Genomic DNA, 21437 nt, shown 5'->3' on the forward strand with positions numbered 1-21437 from the left:
ACACTGGACATTTTAAAAGAAAAAAGTCCTTTGGGGCTATGTAGCCATAGTTTATAACCACTAGGAGTCAGGCTTTCCATAAGCAGTTAATGCCCTCTAAAAGTTATCTGTGCACAGTTTTGGCTTTAGAATAGTTGCTTTTTATTAGGCTATTCTGTGTCTCCAGTACCAGCTAAATGGTGCTCTGTGGTATATATTTATTTCAATGGCAATGAATACAATTTTGAGAATTTTGTGGACATTCTGAAGTCCTGCATAATTTGGAGTTAGCTAATCATTGGTGTCTAAAGTGCCCAGTATGAGCACTATGGTATCTTTGTTTTCCCCATAGTGTCATCTTATAATCCAAATTTAAAATAATTGAAATGCAAGAATATCTGTCTCTTGTACCTCTTCATAGATAAGGGAATAGTTTAATTCTTACCTTTCACAGATAGATTTTTAAATTTTTCTTTTAGATTATTCCCAAACAATATTTTTTTTACAGGCCCATCTTTTTATAGTAAGCTATTAGAAAGAATTAAATAATAGTTTTGGGCTAAGGGAGAGGTATTATAAATGGGTCAAATAACAAATGAATGAGTCATAGGAGATTATATATCAGTGGAATACAAAATTTCCCCCATCCTTTAATTGATATAAGCTAGAATAACTTCGTATGCTAGAGATAAATAGATAATACATAATTTGTATTTCCTTTGGGACCTAGTTGTGAATGGTTATTTTTCTATGAAATTAAAAAATTGTTAATAGACTTTGTCCACATTAATAAAATAATTATTAGTAGTGATTTTTTTGCACTTCAGAAGAATTTTAGAAAATGTTATTTCACTTTAAAAAACAAGTTTTTAAAGTACTTAAAAAATTTTTTTCTATACCAAAATATCTGTTTTGCAAATAATCTTTTATTTTGTGTGAGAGTATAGAATTGGGGTATAAGATCCACAATAATGAAAAGTCTCATTTATTAGTTAAATTGGTGTTTTACAGTAAATGCTTTGTGAAGCTATCCTACTGTATATAAAGTGATAGTCCTCTTAGATTAAAAGTGAATTTCACTTTCTTTGAAAGCATTGTAGTTGTTCACTACCCTCCCCCCCCTTTTCTTTCTGATTTATTTTGGATCTAGGACAGAATGCTGATAATTTTACTGTAATATCTTTCTGTACTATCACAGACAGGCATGCTGCTTCTCTCTCTTCCTCTCTCTGAATCATCCAACACTAAGGTCTTTCCTGATTAGGTATCAATTTCAGATGATTCACATTGCCTATTAAAATGCTAGTCCACATGCTGCTTATCTTCATCCAGGGGACACAGAGTAGGTACAGTAATACTTTTGAATCCCTAGAAAAATTGGCACTCTGAGCAGATTGTTTATATCTGTCATCAGTCGGTATCCTTAGTATGTTCACTTTTTTTTTTGATTGCCCAAATCTTAATTTTGTTATCCTTTTCTATAAGTACTAGGCTAGTTACTTATTAGGTCCCAAACCTCAGTTAATATAACTAAATTATTGTGAATTATCTTTACCTAGGCATCTTCAAATTCGGTGGATCTGCTAGTTTATGATGCTGTACATATGATATTTTCATCCAAATAATCTTTATATGCATATTTTAATGGCTTTATTACTGAGATGTAACTTACATATCATGCAGTTTACCCATTTAAATTGTATAATTCAATGCTTTTTGGTATATTACATTATTTTTAAAAATTGTGGCTCTACATAAAACATAAAATTTGCTATTTTAATAATTTTTAAGTGTACGATTTAGTGGCATTAATTACATTCACAATGTTGTGTAACCATTACCACTATTTCCATCTTTCGTCACCGCAACAGGAATTCTGTGGTCATTAAGCAGTAACTCTTCAATTCCCCCTACCACCAGCCCTTCATAACCTCTAGTCTATTTTCTGGCTCAATGAATTTGCCTATTCTAGATATTTCATATAATTGGAATCAAACAATATTTTCCTTTTTTGTCTGGCTCATTTCACTTAACATAAAGGTTTATCCATGTTGTAGCATGTGTCAGAATTTCATTCTTTTTTATGACTGAATAATATTCCAATCTGTGTATATACTACATTGTGTTTATTAGTTTGTTGATGGACACTTGGATTGTTTCCATCTTTTTTCTACTGTGAATAGTAGTGCTACTATGAATATTGGTGTACAAATATTGCTTTGTCTCTGCTTTCAGTTCTTATGGGTATATACCTAGGAGTGGAATTGCTTGGTGGTCATATGGTAATTCTATGTTTAGCTTTTTGAGGAGCCATCAAACTGTTTTCTGCAGTGACTGCACTGTTTTTCATTCCTGCAAGCAATGTGCAAGGGTTCCAATTTTTCTACATCCTCGCCAACATTTATTTTCCATTTTCTGATTATAGCCATCCTAGTAGGTGTCAAATAGTATGTTCACTTTTAAAACAACCTCTGAGGTAATTGCAAACTAATAAGCATTTTACTTTGTAACACAGGTATAGTCTGCTAGAGTAGTACTGAACTTATTTGGTAACTTTTTTTAAATAATTAAGGATGATTTGGGGCCAGTTGTTTAATCCATGGGAGATATGGAAACAAATAATTGTTCAGTGACTTCTACCACAAGTTACTATGTGTTCTGGGGGTATAACTATGAGTGGAAATTGCCACTTCCCCTCAAGGAACTTAAAAAGCATGTAGGATATAAGACATGTGAATAAACCCTGCAAAAGAAGAGTCACAATATACATCCCTAAAAGTCTTGGAAGTGCTGACGAAAGGGAGAGCCACAGCTACTTCAGGCAGAAGGAGGACAGCAATATTTAAGGTAGACCTCAAAGGATGAATGGAATTTCAATAGTGTGAATCTAGAGTAGTAGTTTAAGAGGTTACAGAAAGGGTATCTGACCCAGATCTATGGGCAGGAAGGTTCATAGAGAGTTTCTAAGAAATGTTGAATTGAAAAAATTAGGTTTAGAGGTCCAGAAGTTTTTTCAGAAACTCAAAATGAGAATGAAACAATTTTCAAAAACTCATTTTTCCCAGCTTTAAAAAATGTTGAAATCATTTTGGTATGACAGGGATCTGAAAAGCATGATTTCCTTTTATTAATTCCAGTTTTATTGAGATATAATTGACATACAGCACCGTATAAGTTTAAGGTGTACAGCATAATGGTTTGACTTACATACATCATGAAATGATTATCACAATAAGTTTAGTGAACATCCGTCATCTCGTATAGATACGAAATGAAAGAAATACAAAAATATTTTTCCAGGCTTCCCTGGTGGCGCAGTGGTTGAGAGTCCGCCTGCCGATGCAGGGGACACGGGTTCATGCCCCGGTCCAGGAAGGTCCCACATGCTGCGGAGCGGCTGGGCCCGTGAGCCATGGCCGCTGAGCCTGTGCATCCGGAGCCTGTGCTCTGCAACGGGAGAGGCCACAACAGTGAGAGGCCCGTGTACCGCAAAAAAAAAATTTTTTTCCTTGTGATGAGAAGTCTTAGGATTTACTCTCTTAAGAACTTTTGTATATAACATACTGCAGTGTTACTTATATTCATCATGTTGTACATTGCATCCCTAGTACTTATTTGTCTTATAACTGGAAGTTTGTGCCTTTTGTGCCTACTTTCATCCAGTTCCCCCTCCCTCCACCCTCTGTTTCTCATAACCACAAATCTGATCTCCTTGTCTATGAATTTGTTTCTTTTTGAAGTATAATTGATCTCTAACACTGTTAGTTCCTGTTATACAACATAGTGATTTGCTATTTCTGTACATTTCAAAATGATCACCACAATAAGTCTAGTTACCAACTGTCACCATACAAAGATATTACATAATTATTGACTATATTCCCCACACCGTACATGTCATACCTATGACTCATTTATTTTGCAGCTAGAAATTTCTAATCTTAATCTCCTCAGCTATTACTCTCCTCCCCCGCCCCCTCCCCTCTAGCAACCACCTGTTTGTCCTTTGTATCTATGATTCTGTTCCTGTTTAGCTATGTTTGTTCAACCGTTTTGTTTTTTAGATTCCACGTGTAAGTGGAATCATACAGTATTTCACTTAGAATAATACCCTCTAGGTCCATCCACGTTGTCACAAATGGCAAGATATCATTCTTTTTTTAGAGCTGAGTAGTATTCTGTTGTGTGTGCATGTGTGTGTGTGTGTGTGTGTGAGTGTGTGGGTGTGTGTATGCCACATCTTTCTCCCATCTATTGATGTACACTTAGGTTGCTTCCATATCTTGGCTATTGTAAATAATACTACAATGAGTATATATCTTTCGCATTAGTGTTTTCATTTTCTTCAGATAAATACATAGGAGTGGGTTTGCTGGCTCTTTTAGCAGTTCTCTTTTTAATTTTTTTGAGGAATCTCCATACTGTCTTTGATAGTGGTTGCTTCAATTTATATTCCCACAAACAGTGCACAAGGGTTTCCTTTTCTCCACATCCTTGCCAGCACTTGTAATTTGTTGTCTTTTTGATAATAGCCATTCTGATAGGTGTGAGGTGACATCTCATTGTGGTTTTGAATTACATTTCCCTGATGATGAGTAATGCTGAGCATGTATTCATGTGCTTGTTGGCCATTTGTTTGTTTTCTTTGGAAAATGTCTACTTAGGTCTTCTGCCCATTTTTAAATGAGGTTTTTTTTTTTTTTTTTTTTACGGTATGCGGGCCTCTCACTGTCATGGCCTCTCCCATTGCGGAGCACAGGCTCCGGACGCGCAGGCTCAGCAGCCATGGCCCACGGGCCCAGCCGCTCTGCAGCACGTGGGATCCTCCCAGACTGGGGCACGAACCTGTGTCCCCTGCATCGGCAGGCGGACTCCCAACCACTGCGCCACCAGGGAAGCCCGGTTGTTTGTTTTTTTGATGTTGAGTTGTATGGGTTCTTTGTATATTTTGGATATTAACTCCTTGTCAGATAAAATTGTTTGGAATATCTTCTCCCATACAGTAGGCTGCCTTTTTGTTTTGTTGATGGTTTCCTTCACTGTGCAAAAGCTTTTTAGTTTGATGTAGTCTCATTTGTTCATTTTTGCTTTTGTTTCCCCTGCCTGAGGAGACATATCCAAAAAATATTGCTAAGACTGATGTCAAAGAGTATACTGCCTATGTTTTCTTTCAGGAGTTTTGTGATTTCCAGTCTTAAATTTAGGTATTCATTTTGCATTTATTTTTGTTTATGGTGTTAAAGAATATTCTAATGTCATTCTTTTACTAGTAGGCGTCCAGTTTTCCCAGCACCACTTATTGAAGAGACTGTCTTTTCTCCATTCTATATTCTTGCCTCCTTTGTCATAGATTAATTGACCATAAGTACACGCATTTATTTCTGGACTCTGTTCTGTTGATCTATGTGTCTGTTTTGGTGTCAGTACCATAGTGTTTTGATTACTGTAGCTTTGTAGTATAGTCTGAAGTTGGGGACTGTGATTCTTCCAGTTCTGTTCTTTCTCAAAATTGTTTTGGCTGTTTGGGGTCTTCTGTGTTTTCATAAAAATTTTTAAATGACTTTTTCTAGTTCTGTGAAAAATGCTATTGGTATTTTGATAGGGATTGCATTGAATATTAAGATTGCCTTGGGTAGTATGGTCATTTTAGCAATATTAATTGTTCCAGTACATGAACACAGTATATGTTTCCATCTGTTTGTGTCGTCTTCAGTTTCTCTCATTAGCATCTTATAGTTTTCCAAGTACAGACGTTTTACCTCCTTAGGTAGGTATATTCCTACATATTTTATTCTTTTTGATGCAGTTGTAAATGGGACTGTTTCCTTAATTTCTCTTTCTGTTAGTTCATTGTAAATGTATAGAAATGCAATAGATTTTTGTATATTAATTTTGTATCCTGCAACTTTACTGAATTCATTGATGAGTTTTAGTAGTTTTTTGGTGGCGTCTTTATGATTTTCTATGCATAGTATCATGTCATCTGCAAACGGTGACAGTTTTACTTGTTTCTAATTTGGATTCCTTTTATTTCTTTTTCTTGTCTGATTGCTATGTGTATTACTTCCAATACTATGTTGACTAAAAGTAGAGAGTCTGGGCATCTTTGTCTTGTTCCTGTTCTTAGAAATGCTTTCAGCTTTTCAACACTGAGTGTGATGTTAACTGTGGGCTTGTGATTTGTGGCCTTTGTTACGTTGAGGTATGTTCCCTATGTACCCACTTTGTAGAGTTTTTATTATAAATGGATGTTGAATTTTATCAAAAGCTTTTTCTGCATCTATTGAGATGATCATATTATTTTTATTCTAAAATTTGTTAATGTGTCACATTGATTCATTTGCAGATATTGAAGCATACTTACACCCCTGGGATAAATCCTACATTATGAGGTGTATGATTCTTTTAATGTATTGTTGGATTTGGTTTGCTAATATTTCATTGAGGTTTTTTGCATCTATGTTCATCAGTAATATTGGCCTGTAATTTTCTTTTTTTGTGATATCTTTGGTTTTGGTATCAGGGTGATGCTGGCCTCATAGAATGAGTTCAGAAACATTTTTTCTCTGCAGTTTTTTGGAATAGCTGAGAGGGATTGGTGTTAACTCTTCTTTAAATGTTGGTAGAATTCACCTGTGCAGCCATCTGGTCCTGGACTTTGGTTTGCTGTGAGATTTTTTTTTAATTACTGATTTAATTTAATTCTTGGTAGTTGGTCTGTTCCTAGTTTCTATTTCTTCCTGATTTAGTCTTTGGAGATTGTACATGTCTAGGAACTTATTTGTTTCTTCTGGGTTGTCCATTTTATTGGCATATAATTGTTCATAGCAATCTATTATGATCCATTATATATCTGTGGTGTCAGTTATCACTTCTTTTTCATTTCTGATTTTACTGATTTGGACCCTCTCTCTTTTTTTCTTGATGAGTCTGGCTAATGGCTTATCAATTTTGTTTACCTTTTCAAAGAACCAACTCTTAGTTTCATTGAACTTTTCTATTTTTTTAGTCTCTATTTCATTTATATCTACTCTGTTCTTTATGATTTCTGTTAACTCTGGGTCTTGTTTGTTCTTTTTCCAGTTACTTTAGGTGTAAGGTTAGGTTGTTTATTTGAGATTTTTCATTTCCTGAGGTTGACTTGTATCACTATAAACTTCACTCTTAGAAATTGCTTTTGCTGCTTCCCATAGATTTTGGATCATTGTGTTTTTGTTTTCCTTTTTCTCCAAGTATTTTTTTTAATTTCCTCTTTGATTTCTTCAGTGGCCCATTGTTTGTTTAGTAGCATATTGTTTAGTCTCCATGTGTTTGTGTTTTTTTACATTTTTTTTCTTGTAGTTGATGTCCAGTCTCACAGCGTTGTGGTCAGAAAAGATGCTTGATATGATTCCAGTTTTCTTAAGTTTACTGTGACTTGTTTTGTGGCCTGCCATGTGATCTATCCTGGAGAATGTTCCTAGTGCACTTGGAAAGAACGTGATTCTGCTACTTTTGGATGAAATGCTCTCTATCTATCTATTAGCTTCATTTAGTCTGTTGTGTCATTTAAGGCCAGTGTTGCCTTTTTTTCTGTCTGAATGATCTGTCCATTTATGTAAGTAGCGTGTTAAAGTTTGCTAGTATTATTGGGTTTCTGTCAGTTTCTCCCTTTATGTGTGTTAGTGTAGTAATTCCCCTACATACAAATGAGTTCCATTCCAAGAGCGTGTTTGTAAGTCCAGTTTGTTTGTAAGTCCAACAAAGTTAGTTTAGGTACCCAACTGACACAATCAGCTATATAGTACCGTACTGTAATAGGTTTATAATACTTTTCACACAAATAATACATAAAAAAACAAATGCAAAAAATAAAGAAAACTTTTTTTTTTTTTTTTTGCGGTACGCGGACCTCTCACTGTTGTGGCCTCTCCTGTTGCGGAGCACAGGCTCAGCGGCCATGGCTCATGGGCCTAGCTGCTCCGCGGCATGTGGGATCTTCCCAGACCGGGGCACGAACCCGTGTCCCCTGCATCGGCAGGTGGACTCTCAACCACTGCGCCATGAGGGAAGCCCAAGAAAACATTTTTAATCTTACAGTACAGTACCTTGGAAAGTACAGCAGTACAGTACAATAGCTGGCATACAGAGGTTGGCATTAAGTGAACAGACAAGAAGAGTTACTGACTAGAGGAGGGAGAAGGGGTGGGAGATGGTAGAGGTAACGGATCGTCAGCAATAGGAGATAGAGGGTAAGCTGCAGTTTCACTCACACCTGACGTTGATGGAACGAATCTTTGAAGGTTCACAACTTGAAGGTTCATATGTAGGGGACTTACTGTATGTAGTCTGTATATTTAGGTGCTCCTATGTTGGGTGTGTATATATTTACAACTGTTATACCTTTTTCTGGATTGATCCCTTGATCATTATTTAATGTTCTTCTTTGTCTCTTGTTACTGTTTGTTTTAACGTCTATTCTGTCTGGTATAGGTATTGCTACTCCAACTTTCTTTTCTGTTTGCACGGAATACCATTTTCCATCCCCTCACTTTCAGTCCGTGTGTGTTACTTCAGGTCTAAAGTGAGTCTCTTGTAGACGGCATATATATCAATCTTGTGTTTGTATTCATTTAGCCACTCTATGTCTTTTGATTGGAGCATTTAGCCCATTTACATTTAAAGTAATGACTGTTAGGTTATGTATTTATTGGCATTTTGTTAATTGTTTTTTGGGTTATTTTTTGTAGTTCTTTTTTCTTTCTTTTGCTCTCTCCCTTGTGATTTGATGACTATCTTTACTGTTATGTTTGGATTCCTTTCTTTTGTGTGTGTATCAATTATAGACTTCTGGTTTGTTGTTACCATAAGGTTTATATATAGCAGTCTGTGTGTGTGTGTGTGTGTGTGTGTGTATGATTATTTTAAGTTGCTGATCTCTTAAAGTTTGAACACATTTTAACAACCCTGCATTTTTACTCCACCCTGCCACATTTACAGTTTTTGACATCATATTTTACATCTTATTTTGAGTATCCCTTAGCTACTTATTGTGGATATAGATAATTTTTCTACCTTTTATTATTATTATTTTTAAAATATTTATTTGGTTGCACCAGGTCTTAGTTGCAGCAGGCAGGCTCCCTAGTTGTGGCTCGCGGCCTGCCTAGTTGCGGCTTGCTGGCTCCTTTTAGTTGCGGCAGGCAGGCTCCCCAGTTGCAGCTTGCCGGCTCCTTAGTTGTGGCTCGCTGGCTCCTTAGTTGTGGCATGCATGTGGGATCTAGTTCCCCAACCAGGGATCAAACCCAGGCCCCCTGCATTGGGAGCACAGAGTCCCAACTACTGCACCACCAGGGAAGTCCAAAATTTTCTACTTTTGTCTTTTAAGCTTTCTACTAGCTTTATAAGTGGTTAATTTACTACCTTTACTGTTTGTTTGCCTTTGCCAATGAGAGTTTTCCTTCTGTAATTTTCATATTTCTAGTAGTAGCCTTTTCTGCTTTGAGAAGTCTCTTTAACATTTCTTATAAATCTGGTTTTGTGGTGCTGAACTCTTAGCTTTTGCATGTCTGTAAAACTTTTGATCTTTCCTTCAAACTGGAAGGAAAGCTTTGCTGAGTAGTCTTCTTGGTTGTAGGTTTTTTTTCCATTCATCACTTTAAATATATTGTGCCACTCCCTCTGGCCTGCAGAGTTTCTCCTGAAAAGTCAGGTAATAGCCTTATGGGAGTTTCCTTGTATGTAACTTGTTTCTTTTCCCTTGCTGCTTTTAATATTCTCTCTTTATCTTTAACTTGTGCTATTTTAATTACAGTGTGTCTTAATGTGATCCTCTTTGGGTTGATCCTGTTTGGAGCTCTCTGTACTTCCTTGACCTGGATGTCTATTTCCTTTCCCAGGTTAGGGAAGTTTTCAGCTATTATGTCTTCAAATATGTTCTCTGTCCCTTTTTCTCTCTTCTCCTTCTGGGACCTCTATAAAGTGAATGTTAGTACACTTGATGTTGTTTTGGAGGTCTCTTAAACTGTCCTCATTTTTAAAAATTCTTTTTTCTGTTCAGTTTGAGTGATTCCACTGCTCTCTCTTCCTGTTCTCTGATTTGTTCCTCTGTATCATCTAGCCTACTGTTGATTCCTTCTAGTGTGGTTTTAATTTCAGTTATTGTATTCTTCAACTCTGTTTGGTTCTTCTTTGTATTTTCTTTTCTTTTCTTTTTTTTTTGCGGTACGCAGGCCTCTCACTGCTGTGGCCTCTCCCGTTGCAGAGCACAGGCTCCGGATGCACAGGCTCAGCAGCCATGGCTCACGGGTCCAGCCACTCCGCAGCATGTGGGATCTTCCCGGACCAGGTCACAAACCTGCATCCCCTGCATCAGCAGGCAGACTCTCAACCACTGCGCCACCAAGGAAGCCCCTTCTTTGTATTTTCTAACTCTTTGTTAATCTTCTCACTATGTTCATCCATTCTTCTCCTGAGTTCTTTAAGCATCCTTATGATCATTACCTTAAATTCTTTATTGTGTAGATTGCCTGCTTCCACTTCACTTAGTTCTTCCTTTGGGGTTTTATCTTGTTCCTTTGTTTGGAACATATTCCTCTGCCACCTCATTTTGGCTCATTCACTGTTTTCATTTTTCTGTATTTGGTAGGCTTGTTATATTTCCTGATCTTGGAGAAGTGGCCTTATGTAGGAAATGTCCTATGTGTCCCAGCAGTGCACTCCCCTCTGGTCACCAGAGCTATATGCTCTGGGATTGCCCCATAGATAGGTTGCATGGGCCCTTTTGTTATGGTATGCTGACTACTGTGGGCAATCTGGTAGGCATGGCTAGCCCCTGGTCTGGTTGGTTGCTATGCCCTGCCTTATGTAGAGGCTGCCGGCCACTGATGGGCCAGGCCGTGTCATGAGGTGGCTGGTTACAGAGCCCCAGGGGGTCCCAGGGCTAGTTCTGGCACACTGCTAGGTGGAGCTGGGTCTCATGTTGGCTGGTTTGTATGCTAGGTGTCCCAGATCCCATGTTGGCCTGCTGGTGGGTGGGGCCAGTTCCTGACATAACTGTCTGCCATGTCCATGGTGCCTTGAAGCTGGTGTTGGCTTTCTTTTGGGTGTGATTGGGGCCCAAGGGGTCCCAGGGCTGGTGACTGCCCACTGGTGCATGAGGCTGAGTCATGGGGCTGGTGCTGGCCCACTGGTGAATATAGGCAGGTCCTGCGGTCTCTGGTTGCAGAACCAGGGCATCCTGAAGCTAGGGTCAGCCTGTTTGTGGATGGGGATGGGACATAGTGGGGTCCCAGGGCTAGTGCTGGCTCACTGGTGGGTGGACCCAGGTTCTGGGGTTTCTGGCTGCATGGCCCTGGAGATCTGGGGATTGATGTTGGCCAGTGGTTTATGGGGCTGGGTTTTGGGTTAGCTGGGGGCTCTGGGGATCCTAAGGCTGCTGGTCTGCTGGTGGGTCAGGCTGTGTCCACCTGTTAGTAGCTTTGCCTGAGGTGTCCCAGTTCTGGTGCTGACAGGTTGGTGGGTGGGACCAGGTCCCGGCCCTTGTAAGAAGGAGGATTCCAAAATGGCACTTTCTATCACCAGTGCCCTTGTGGTGACCTGAGCTCCCCAAATTGGACACTGAGCTCCCCAAATTGGCTGCCACCAGCATCTGTGTCCCCAAGGTGAGTTTCAGTTGCCTCCTGTGTCTGCAGGAGGCTGTTCAAGTGGGTCTGACCCAGGCTTCTTTCAAATTACTGCTTCTGCCCTGTGTCTCAGAGCAGGTAGCATTTTGTGCATGCCCTTTAAAAGTGAAGTCTGTTCCTACAGCCCTCTGGCTCTCCTGGAAGCAAACCTTGCTGGTCTTCAAAGCCAGATGTTCTGGGGGCTCACCTTCCCAGTGGAGGAGCCCAATGTGGGGCTCGAACACCTCACTTCTCAGGGAGAATCTCTGTGATTCTAATTATCCTTCCGTTTGTGGATCGCCCACCCAGGGGTTTAGGCCTTGACTGTACTGCATCTCTGCCCCTACTACCTGTCTTATTGTGCTTCCTTCTGTATAACTTTAGTTTTAGTAGATCTTTTCTGCTAGTCTTCAGGTCTTTCTCATCAATAGTTGCTCTGTAAATAGCTGTAAGTTTGGGTGCCCGTGGGAGGAGGTGAGCTCAGGGTCTTCCTACTCTGCCATCCAAAAGCATGATTTCTTGATATGGTGTTCTGGAAGCATTAATGGAAACAATACATTTGGATTATTTTGTTTAAATAAAGTACCATGGTTTTTAATTTCCATAGTAAATAATATTTTGTGTGTCATTCAACCACATTGTACACTAAGATATTTTTGAAGATACATTAAGGAATCAGGATTCTTTTCTGGAGTTGTGTCTTGGCTGTGACACTTTTGCAGATATTTTAAAGTTAATTTTAATTTTTATTAGTCTAACACATTTACATAATTCTCATTTGATCCTCAGGAAAACTCTGAGAGACAAATAGGACAAGAAATATTCTTGTTGTATGAGAAGTAAACTTGAGGTTTTGAGTGGTGTCCAGCCCTGCAGAAAGTAGTGGAATCACTAGGTACCAAATCTAGTGTCCTTTCTGTGGTACTTCTAGGACTAAATATGTAGGTTAGTGCAATTCTCATAAGTAGAAGAGATAGCAAGTATTTAAGTTGTTTAGTTTTTGCTTTTTTATTACACTGTTTTATCTTAAAACTATCTCCCTGATTTCTTAAGGAGTGTGTTATCAATAGATATCAGTAGATATCACTGAAACATAACAGGGAAATGGTCAGCTTTTTGAGATGTTGATCCTTGTAAGTAGCCCATCATCTTGCTGGGACACTGAAATGAAGAATCACCCCTTTCACATGGATATCGTGGATCTAATGCAGTATTTGAGCATTGTGCACTGAATACATATGCAGTCTTTTCCCTCTAGGTGGCTCTCTGGGTTTATATAGATTTAGACTATTGAGAAATGTATTATTCCTACCTTTATTTTACCTCTCTGCTCTGTGGGGCTATGAATTACATTTTAAGTAATTAAACCATGAAGTTCATGAATACATAACATCAGCCACTCAATTTAATACAAATTTGAAAAAAGGAATAAATTAGAAAGATGTTTGTTAATTACATGCCCATAAATTGGGGTGGGGGGAAGGGGGAGAGACAGACAAGTTAACCTGTAATTACTTTGCACTGTGGCTAAGTCTAGTAAGTAAAGAAGGTTTATTAGATTTCTATAATACACTTAATTTGTAGGATCTAATCATATGTACTCATTGTGAGATAAATTTCTTGAACATAGGCGTAGTAATTTATCTGTATCTTTAATTTTTTATTTTAAAAACTTGGTTTGGAAAGGGAATAAAAATATACTTATGGTAGTGCTGTGGTACTAAAAGAATTTTAAGGCTCACCAGTATATGTACTTGTCAATGATCTCTTTTTCTCCCTGACCCTTATTTTCTCTCTCTTTTTTTAAATTTGCACTTTATTTATTATTTTTTTTTTGGCTGTGTTGGGTCTTCATTGCTGCGCGTGGGCATCTCATTGCGGTGGCTTCTCTTTGTTGTGGAGCACAGGCTCTAGGCGCATGGGCTTTAGTAGTTGTGGCACACGGGCTCAGTAGTTGTGGTTCGCAGGCTCTAGAGCGCAGCAGGCTCAGTAGTTGTGGCACATGGGCTTAGCTGCTCCGTGGCATGTGGGATCTTCCCGGACCAGGGCTTAAACCCATGTCCCCTGCATTGGCAGGCGGATTCTTAACCACTGCGCCACCAGGGAAGTCCCTCTCTCTGACCTTTATTCTTTTTTTTGGTTGCACTGGGTCTTAGTTGTGGCACGCAAGATCTTTAGTTGTGGCATGTGGGATCTTTTAGTTGCAGCATGCAGGATCTTTGTAGTGGCATGCAGGATCTTTAGTTGCGGCATGCAGGATCTTTTAGTTGCAGCATGTGGGATCTTTAGTTGCGGCATGCAGGATCTAATACCCTGACCAGGGATTGAACCCCGGACCCCTGCATTGGGAGCGTGGAGTCTTACCATTGGACCACCAGGGAAGTCCCTTTCCCTGACCCTTTAATACTTTGATCCATAGTAATATGGCATTTGCTTTCACTACTGTGTATCAGAAGAACTTGGGACTTTGACCCCTTATTTTCCCTGACAGCTCTTCATTCCTTAATTGCTTTCTTCCCTTGGCATCTGTGAAAAGGTCCCTGGTTTTACTCATTCCTCTCAATCATTTCTTGTTGTTATGGGTACCTCTTAAATATTAGTGTCTAAACAGGCTTCGGTGCTTGATTTTCTTCTCTTTCTACTTTATGTGTTATCTCTCTGTGGACAGTTTCATTACATCAGAGTTGTAGCTACCATTATGTGCCATTGGTTTCCAAGTCCATGTCTCTAGCCCATTCCTCTCTACCTCCAAACCAAATTTTCACCTGTCTGCTGGGGCAGGCTTAGAGTAGGTATTCAATAAACATTTGTGCAATGGATGAATGTTTAGAACTTAGCGTCTACTCTTCCCCCAAACTAACGTATCCTCTGTATTCTCTCTTTGTGAAACAACTTCCCAGTATCTAAACTTGACTTGAAAGTACTTGACTCCTACTTTTCCTCACTCCACACTTAACTCCACAATTAACCAGTTCCTACGTATTTAGGTTTGGGAAAAGGGCTGACTTGGGTGTACTGCCCCCATCCTCCAAACCTACTTGGATGACATTCTAGTCAGGCTTCTAATTTAGACCTAATCACAATGCAGTGTAATTACAAGTTCACTTTTCTGTCTCATCTTTCCTTTTCATCTTTTTTCCTCATCTTTCATACCCCCAAGTTTGTAGGTATGTAATAAGTAAATATCAATATTTGTCCTAATGTGCCTTGTTATTTCCTTTCTCAAATTTGTATTAGATGGAGTGGCTGATGTTATGGATTGACGTGCTTCATAGTTTATGCATCTTCGAGAGAGATGCTAACAGAAAGAGTATTTTTGAACCCTGCTCATAAAAATCTAAGATTTGAGTGATGAATCAGTATGGACAGATATTGCTCAGAAGTGTTTCTTCTTAAATCCTTTAGGACTTGACCATACACAAAAACATAAATAGTATTCAGAGTGAATTATCTTTAAGGACACACATATTGCTCGCTACATTAAATGATAAAATGATACCATTTGATACAATAGGGGCAGTGGTGTATATGTAGCCAACATAGAAATAGGTAAGGTATTATTTTTTTGGAATTGTCTAGGGTAGTAAATTAATGTATTTAAGTCAGAATGTCTCCTGTTATGTTTAAACCATTCTTTTGTAAGGCTGTAATATCTTAATTAGGTACAGTGGAAAACATAGCTTTTTGCATTTGGTTAAGAAGTCATTTTTTATATTATTTTTGGTTTGGCATAGGCATAATTATCTCTTCTGCATTGGAGATAAAAGGGAAAAATCTATTTTAAGAAAATATTTACAAACAATGTTGTGTGCCACTGTGGTGGCTGATGTTCTTGATCTTAGGAATCCTGCCTAGAATCTAGTCTTTTTATCTCTGAGTCATGTTGGGATTAATTGAAGAGCTATTGATAATGAACGCATAGATTACCACTCATCTTCTCCCACTTTTCTGTGCCTCTGTAGGTACATGGACTGTATCGCACAACAGGTGCTAGTTTTGAGAAGGCCCAACAAGAGTTTGCAACAGGTGTGATGTCCAACAAAACTGTCCAGACTGCAGCTGCAAATGCAGCTTCAACCGCAGCAACTAGTGCAGCTCAGAACGCTTTCAAGGGTAACCAAATTTAGAGTCTTCAAACAATACATTGTTACCTTCTGACTGTACTTTTTTCTCCAGTTACTGTATTCTATAAATATTTTTTTTGTTCAAAACACAGTACACACAGCACGTATATTTCCTAATCACTTGTGCATGGGCTAAAACCAGAAAAACTTCCTTGTCTTATCATTTACCTGATAGTTTCTTAATATTTCAGTGCCCCTTGCAAAAAAAAAATTACATGTGACATAAATATTCTCCATATTTTTTGGGGGATGAATGTTCAGCGAATTATTTCAGTGGTGACACACTGAAATTAACATGGCACTTATGATTAAAAATGCACTTAATACTTGCTGCAGTCATTCTTTCAAGAGTCAGACATAAGGATTACACATTGGAGCAGTAAAGCAATGCTTCATTCCTTTTCCTTATTTATATTGAAAGAAATAGGACATCAGAGACTTAGGGATTTTTTAATTGGCTTGCTTTTTAGCAGTTTCAGTCACCAGTGAAGAGCCTGTGTACATTTCATGGTAGATAATGTAAATTTTATCTTTCTATTTTCTTTTTTTAGAGTAGTTGATATTTTGATAATCAAGCTCTGATCTTGCATGGTCACCATGTTTCTTAAAAGAATTAGTATTTTGGGTTATGCACTGCTTATGGTTGCAGGATTGGGGAGTTGTTTATAGAATCATAGAAATGATTTTCTGTAATACTTTCTTCTAAATAAAAATTCACTGGGGTGCAATACGAGGATATAATATAATATGCAGTGCATTATCCAAAAGAAAAGGTAGATAATTGATGGAATAGAATGTAGTGATGATAATACCTTTTTGTTTTTAATTTTCAGTATTCATATCATAGTAAAATATTACTGTATGGAAACTTTGGTATATTCTTGTGGCTACTCTTTTTAATTGAACTGAGATTGTGTTTGGCAGCTCTTTTCTGGGGTATGTGTGTGTAATTTTTAACAGAGGTATTAAAGTCTAGCCTAACTCCATGTCCAAAAAGAACATAACAGTATTTAAGAAATTTTTCTTTTAGCCTCTCATGTCTAGTTGGCATTAAAAATAAAAAGACCCTGGCACTTCACATATACTTGAATCCCTAGCGCACCTCAGTCTTTGAATTTTTGAGACAGACTGAATACATTAAAATTTGTAGCAACAGAAAAAATAAAACATTTAGCTTGCATCAAGCAAGAAAATACAGATACAGTTGAATGCATTAATTATGGATATAATCATGTTAAAATTATTACTATGCAGCACAGAACTTCATCCTTATAGTATACTTGGGTGGAAACTTTGAGTCATTTTTAATAACTGATTAAATGACTTAAAGACATTTGGAAAGTCACGATACTGTTGTTTTGGAAGTCATTAGCTAACCTAAAAGATTGCAGAATAATAAGTATTCAACTTGATTTTGACAAGTAAGGGTACTCTATTAGATTATATTATTTGAGACTAAAAAATTGGCCGGGTGTAAATGGTTAAATCACTTTTATTCTTCCCCCCAAATCTGGAGTTAAAATGAGTTTCATGCTGGGGGTAGGATGGTGAGTTCTCACTCTTTATGAAAGAAGCTTTGTGTGATACTAGATATAACACGGATCCATCCAGATGGTGTTTACATTTGATTTATTTGGGACTTTGTTGAAGTAATATACTTGGAAGATATTTCTTTTATTCTGATGAAAGTAGGATTCAGAGTATGAATTTAAAGCTGTTTTTATGAATATTTCTCATCAGTGATAATCTCTACTTACTTTCTCAACCAAATAAGCCAGTTTAAGATTTTTAGAGTCTATAATCTTACTGAAAATCTGTCTCATCAGTATGCTTTGTTGAGTGTGGATTTTACAAACATTCAAAACATTAACCACAAAATACAGCAGAAGTACTTATGTCTGTCATTAATTCATCTCTTAAGTTCCTTTTGTTTTTCTTTAAACTGCAAAATGAAAACTTTATCATAGAGACTTTTGAAAAATACTGAGATACTTTCCTTCAAGAATTAGGAATGCTTCTCTCTATTCTGTAGAAATCCTCTATTGCTAAATAGCAAAGAATAATTACAACCAACTGTACCTTTTTTTGTTTGGGTGGGGGAAATGTTTTAAATTCCAGTTATTTGGGTTAATACAAGCTTATAAGAGAAAAATGTTTTTTTTAAAAACATAAATGCATTAAAATGATGGCACTGCTTAACAGTTTAAGGTAGAGGGGTTTTTAATTCTTATAATCTCTATTCTCTTAACAATAATTATTAGTAAATAGTCACATTTGCACTCAGTAGAAGATTGGCACTTGTTAGTGTTTTATATTTAATATTAGCATTACCCAGTATCTCAGTCATGAAATGGTCTTCACATTGTAAGTATCCATGTCACTTTTCAGTTGGTAATGTTAAGTTTTGGCTATTTTATTTCAAACTAAAGTTTGAACACTGGAAAATCATTGCTCAGTGGTTTTTAATTTGGGACTTGGATTATTTATCTAGGGATGTTTGTATATTTTGTCAACGAGTAATATTGCGCTGCCATTACGGTGACTGTCATGGTTCTGTATAAATGCCCTCCATCTGTCCCTCTAATGTTGCATGTTTTCAGTGGTTTGGAAGTTTTGTATATTTATTGTATTAACACAGAGTGTCATAAAATAAAATGCTGTTTACTGGATGTTTGTTTGTATAGTTTTAAATACTGTATTAGCACTTCAGAGGCAGTAATTATGCTGAGGGCCTAATGTATATAGAAATAACCACATTTAATTTTTAAAAAATAATTTGTGTATAATTCTATCACGTGCTACTAAACAAAATAAGTAATATAAAAGACTTAGTTAAAAACTCTTAGCAACATAAAATGACAATTTTTCTGTTGCTTTGGACCTTTGTAGGTAGTAGAACATGAGGTTCACTCATTAAATATTTTGACCACTTTAAGGTCAAAATACACAGACTGTCTAGCAGTTAGTGAGATTTAAAATGGAAAACCTGTTTTGTGGCCCAGATTTTTCCTTGTAGGTTAACATGGATGCCTCTGTACTAGTATTGTATTGATTTGATTGAACTTGTGTTCTGTTTTCTAGCCTCACTACCTGTTGTCGTTTTATGTACTGATGAAAGTACAAATTTGTGTATTGTTGGATTTTTCACTTGGCTATCTAAAGAGGATATAAAAATATAGTCTAAAATAATGTTCATGGTGAATCTTATTTGAGAAATACATGTTAAATTAAAATAGGGACAGCATTTTCAGTTTTCTGGGTGTTACCTAAAAGTGAGTTTGAATTTTCATTGGATACAGTCCTTCTATAAATCATGTTGAGATAATGTATGGTTTGCATTTTAGAGGGGGTTTATGTTTAATTAAGTTTCTTAGTTTCTGTAAATAATTTGTAGTACTATAATGCTTATACAGTTATTACTTTATCTTTTTCTGAAAACAGTGACATTAGCATCTAATTTTATATGTTTATTGGTAAAAATCTACGTTTAGACTGTTTATATACAGAATTTGTTACATTTTTTTTGTGCAACTTTCCCTTATTAGAATGACAGTGGCCATCACGCACCATTTCACTGTATCTCCTTCCATTTTATCCTTAAGGTAAATGTTTAGAGGAATTTGTTGATTCCATGTGGTTAAGAACTTTAGGGGGGAAATAAAAGCAGTTAATGTAAAAATAATTGAGGATGGTTAAAATCTACACTTCGATAGATTTTCAAGTACCATAGTATAAATTTATTTAGAGTAGAATAATATGTTTTAAAACACTAGAGTTGTTTTAAATACTTGTTTATTAAACTAAAAGATTGTATCTCAGTGGTTAAATATTATGGAAAGTGAAGTATTTCTACTAGAATTTTAGGGTACATTATACAAAACAGCATGCTTTTTGTAAGGATGGGTGTTTTTAAACCTTATTTTAAGGTTTTATCACAGTCTACAGAAAGATAGGAAGGAATCTGTAGAAAATTTCTAAGCCAGCCAGGCATTGCCACTAATCTATCCTAGATATATAGATATCTTTAATTTGAAGATTCCAGGAAAATAGGGAAAGGTTCCCCTCTAGTGTTCTTACCCTTCCTGTAGGTTTCATATTTACAATTTAACTTTGTGGTTTTGGTAAGACAAAGCCTTCAACTTGGAGAATTTTCATTGGCACTGTTCATGTTTTCAAATGGCAGGGGACATGGGAGCCAGTCTGTAACAATGCAGCAAGTGTTAAATTTTAAGTTTATCCAAATCTTGATTTATTTATTTATTTATTTATTTATTTATTTTATTTTTTTTTCTTTTTGCGGTATGCGGGCCTCTCACTCTTGTGGCCTCTCCCGTTGCGGAGCACAGGCTCCGGATGCGCAGGCCCAGCGGCCATGGCTCACGGGCCCAGCCGCTCCGCGGCATATGGGATCCTCCCAGACCGGGGCACGAACCCGTATCCCCTGCATCGGCAGGCGGACTCTCAACCACTGCGCCACCAGGGAGGCCCTTGATTTATTTTTCAGCTTATAACTTTCTGGGCTTGGCATGGCTGATGGTGTAGTTAAAATCCTTCTGCCACTAAAACCCATTTTATCTTTTTTCTACTGGGGACAGAAAGTCGTTAATCCTCTTGTGCCTAGTAGTGTTTCATATACTTGTATAAGATTACTCTGAATATTATCCTGTCTACATTTAAACAGTTGAATCTGTAGAATCATAGCCTGCAAATTTTATTTTTTAACTCTTGTTTTTAGCACTTAGCTGTAATCCTAGAGTTCCTCCAGAACTCTTTAAAAATTTTGTGGGCCAGTGATTCTCAAGATAAATCATGGTTGTGTGTAGCTGTTACTATTGGCAATTTATAGTATTCTTCAGGTGCTTGGGGGTGAGGAAAAAAGATGCTCCGAATAACTTTTTTATCTGGTGGTGACAGTGGTTCCTACAATATTATAGTCTCCTATACAGAAACTGAGCCCACTGGGCATACATATCCCTCCAAGCAATTTTTTTTTCCAGTATGAAAAATATATATCTGTTGTAGAAATATTGAAAAGTATGGAAAATGATAAATGAGAAAATAAAGACAATATGTAATTTTATCATCTAGAGATACCACTGCTAATGTTTATTGTATTTTTTCCATTTTTTTCTATACATACATTTTATACAGTTAAGGGATATAAACAATGTGAACTTTTATCCTGTTTTTCCCTCACTTAGCATTATATCATAATGACCTGATAGTTTAGCTTTAAAAATTAACTTATTTAGTTTATAAAATTACATTTCATATAAATTATAAAAAATATTTACAGCAAAAGGAGGTCAAGTTGCTTATAATTTTACACCCATAAATAACTACTGTTAAAATTTGGTTCATAGGGGCTTCCCTGGTGGCGCAGTGGTTGAGAGTCCGCCTGCCGATGCAGGGGACATGGGTTCGTGCCCCAGTCCGGGAAGATCCCACATGCCGCGGAGCAGCTGGGCCCGTGAGCCATGGCCGCTGAGCCTGCGCGTCCGGAGCCTGTGCTCCGCAACGGGAGAGGCCACAACAGTGAGAGGCCCGCGTACCGCAAAAAAAAAAAAAAAAAAAAAAAAAAATTTGGTTCATATCTTTCTATTAATTTCCTAGGAAGACAATTTTTTCCCTAATATTAAGAAATGAGATTTCCTTCTACATCCTTGTAATAGATCCTTTGGGGATGGCTTAT

The 21437-nt window shown here is 37.2% G+C and overlaps 1 protein-coding gene across 1 annotated transcript in view; it reads left to right on the forward strand.

Moving 5' to 3' along the window:
• SCAMP1 (secretory carrier membrane protein 1) overlaps positions 1-18934 on the forward strand; it is a 107939-nt gene extending 89005 nt beyond the window's left edge. The window contains exon 9 of the mRNA XM_081230412.1: positions 15584-18934. Within this exon, the coding sequence (XP_081086538.1) occupies positions 15584-15748 (165 nt within the window). The 3' untranslated portion in view covers positions 15749-18934. The remainder of the gene's footprint in view (positions 1-15583) is intronic.
• Positions 18935-21437: the final 2503 nt, after the last annotated feature.

Source organism: Mesoplodon bidens, assembly GCF_964165515.1.
Source record: "Mesoplodon bidens genome assembly, chromosome: 4".
NCBI lineage: Eukaryota > Metazoa > Chordata > Mammalia > Artiodactyla > Ziphiidae > Mesoplodon > Mesoplodon bidens.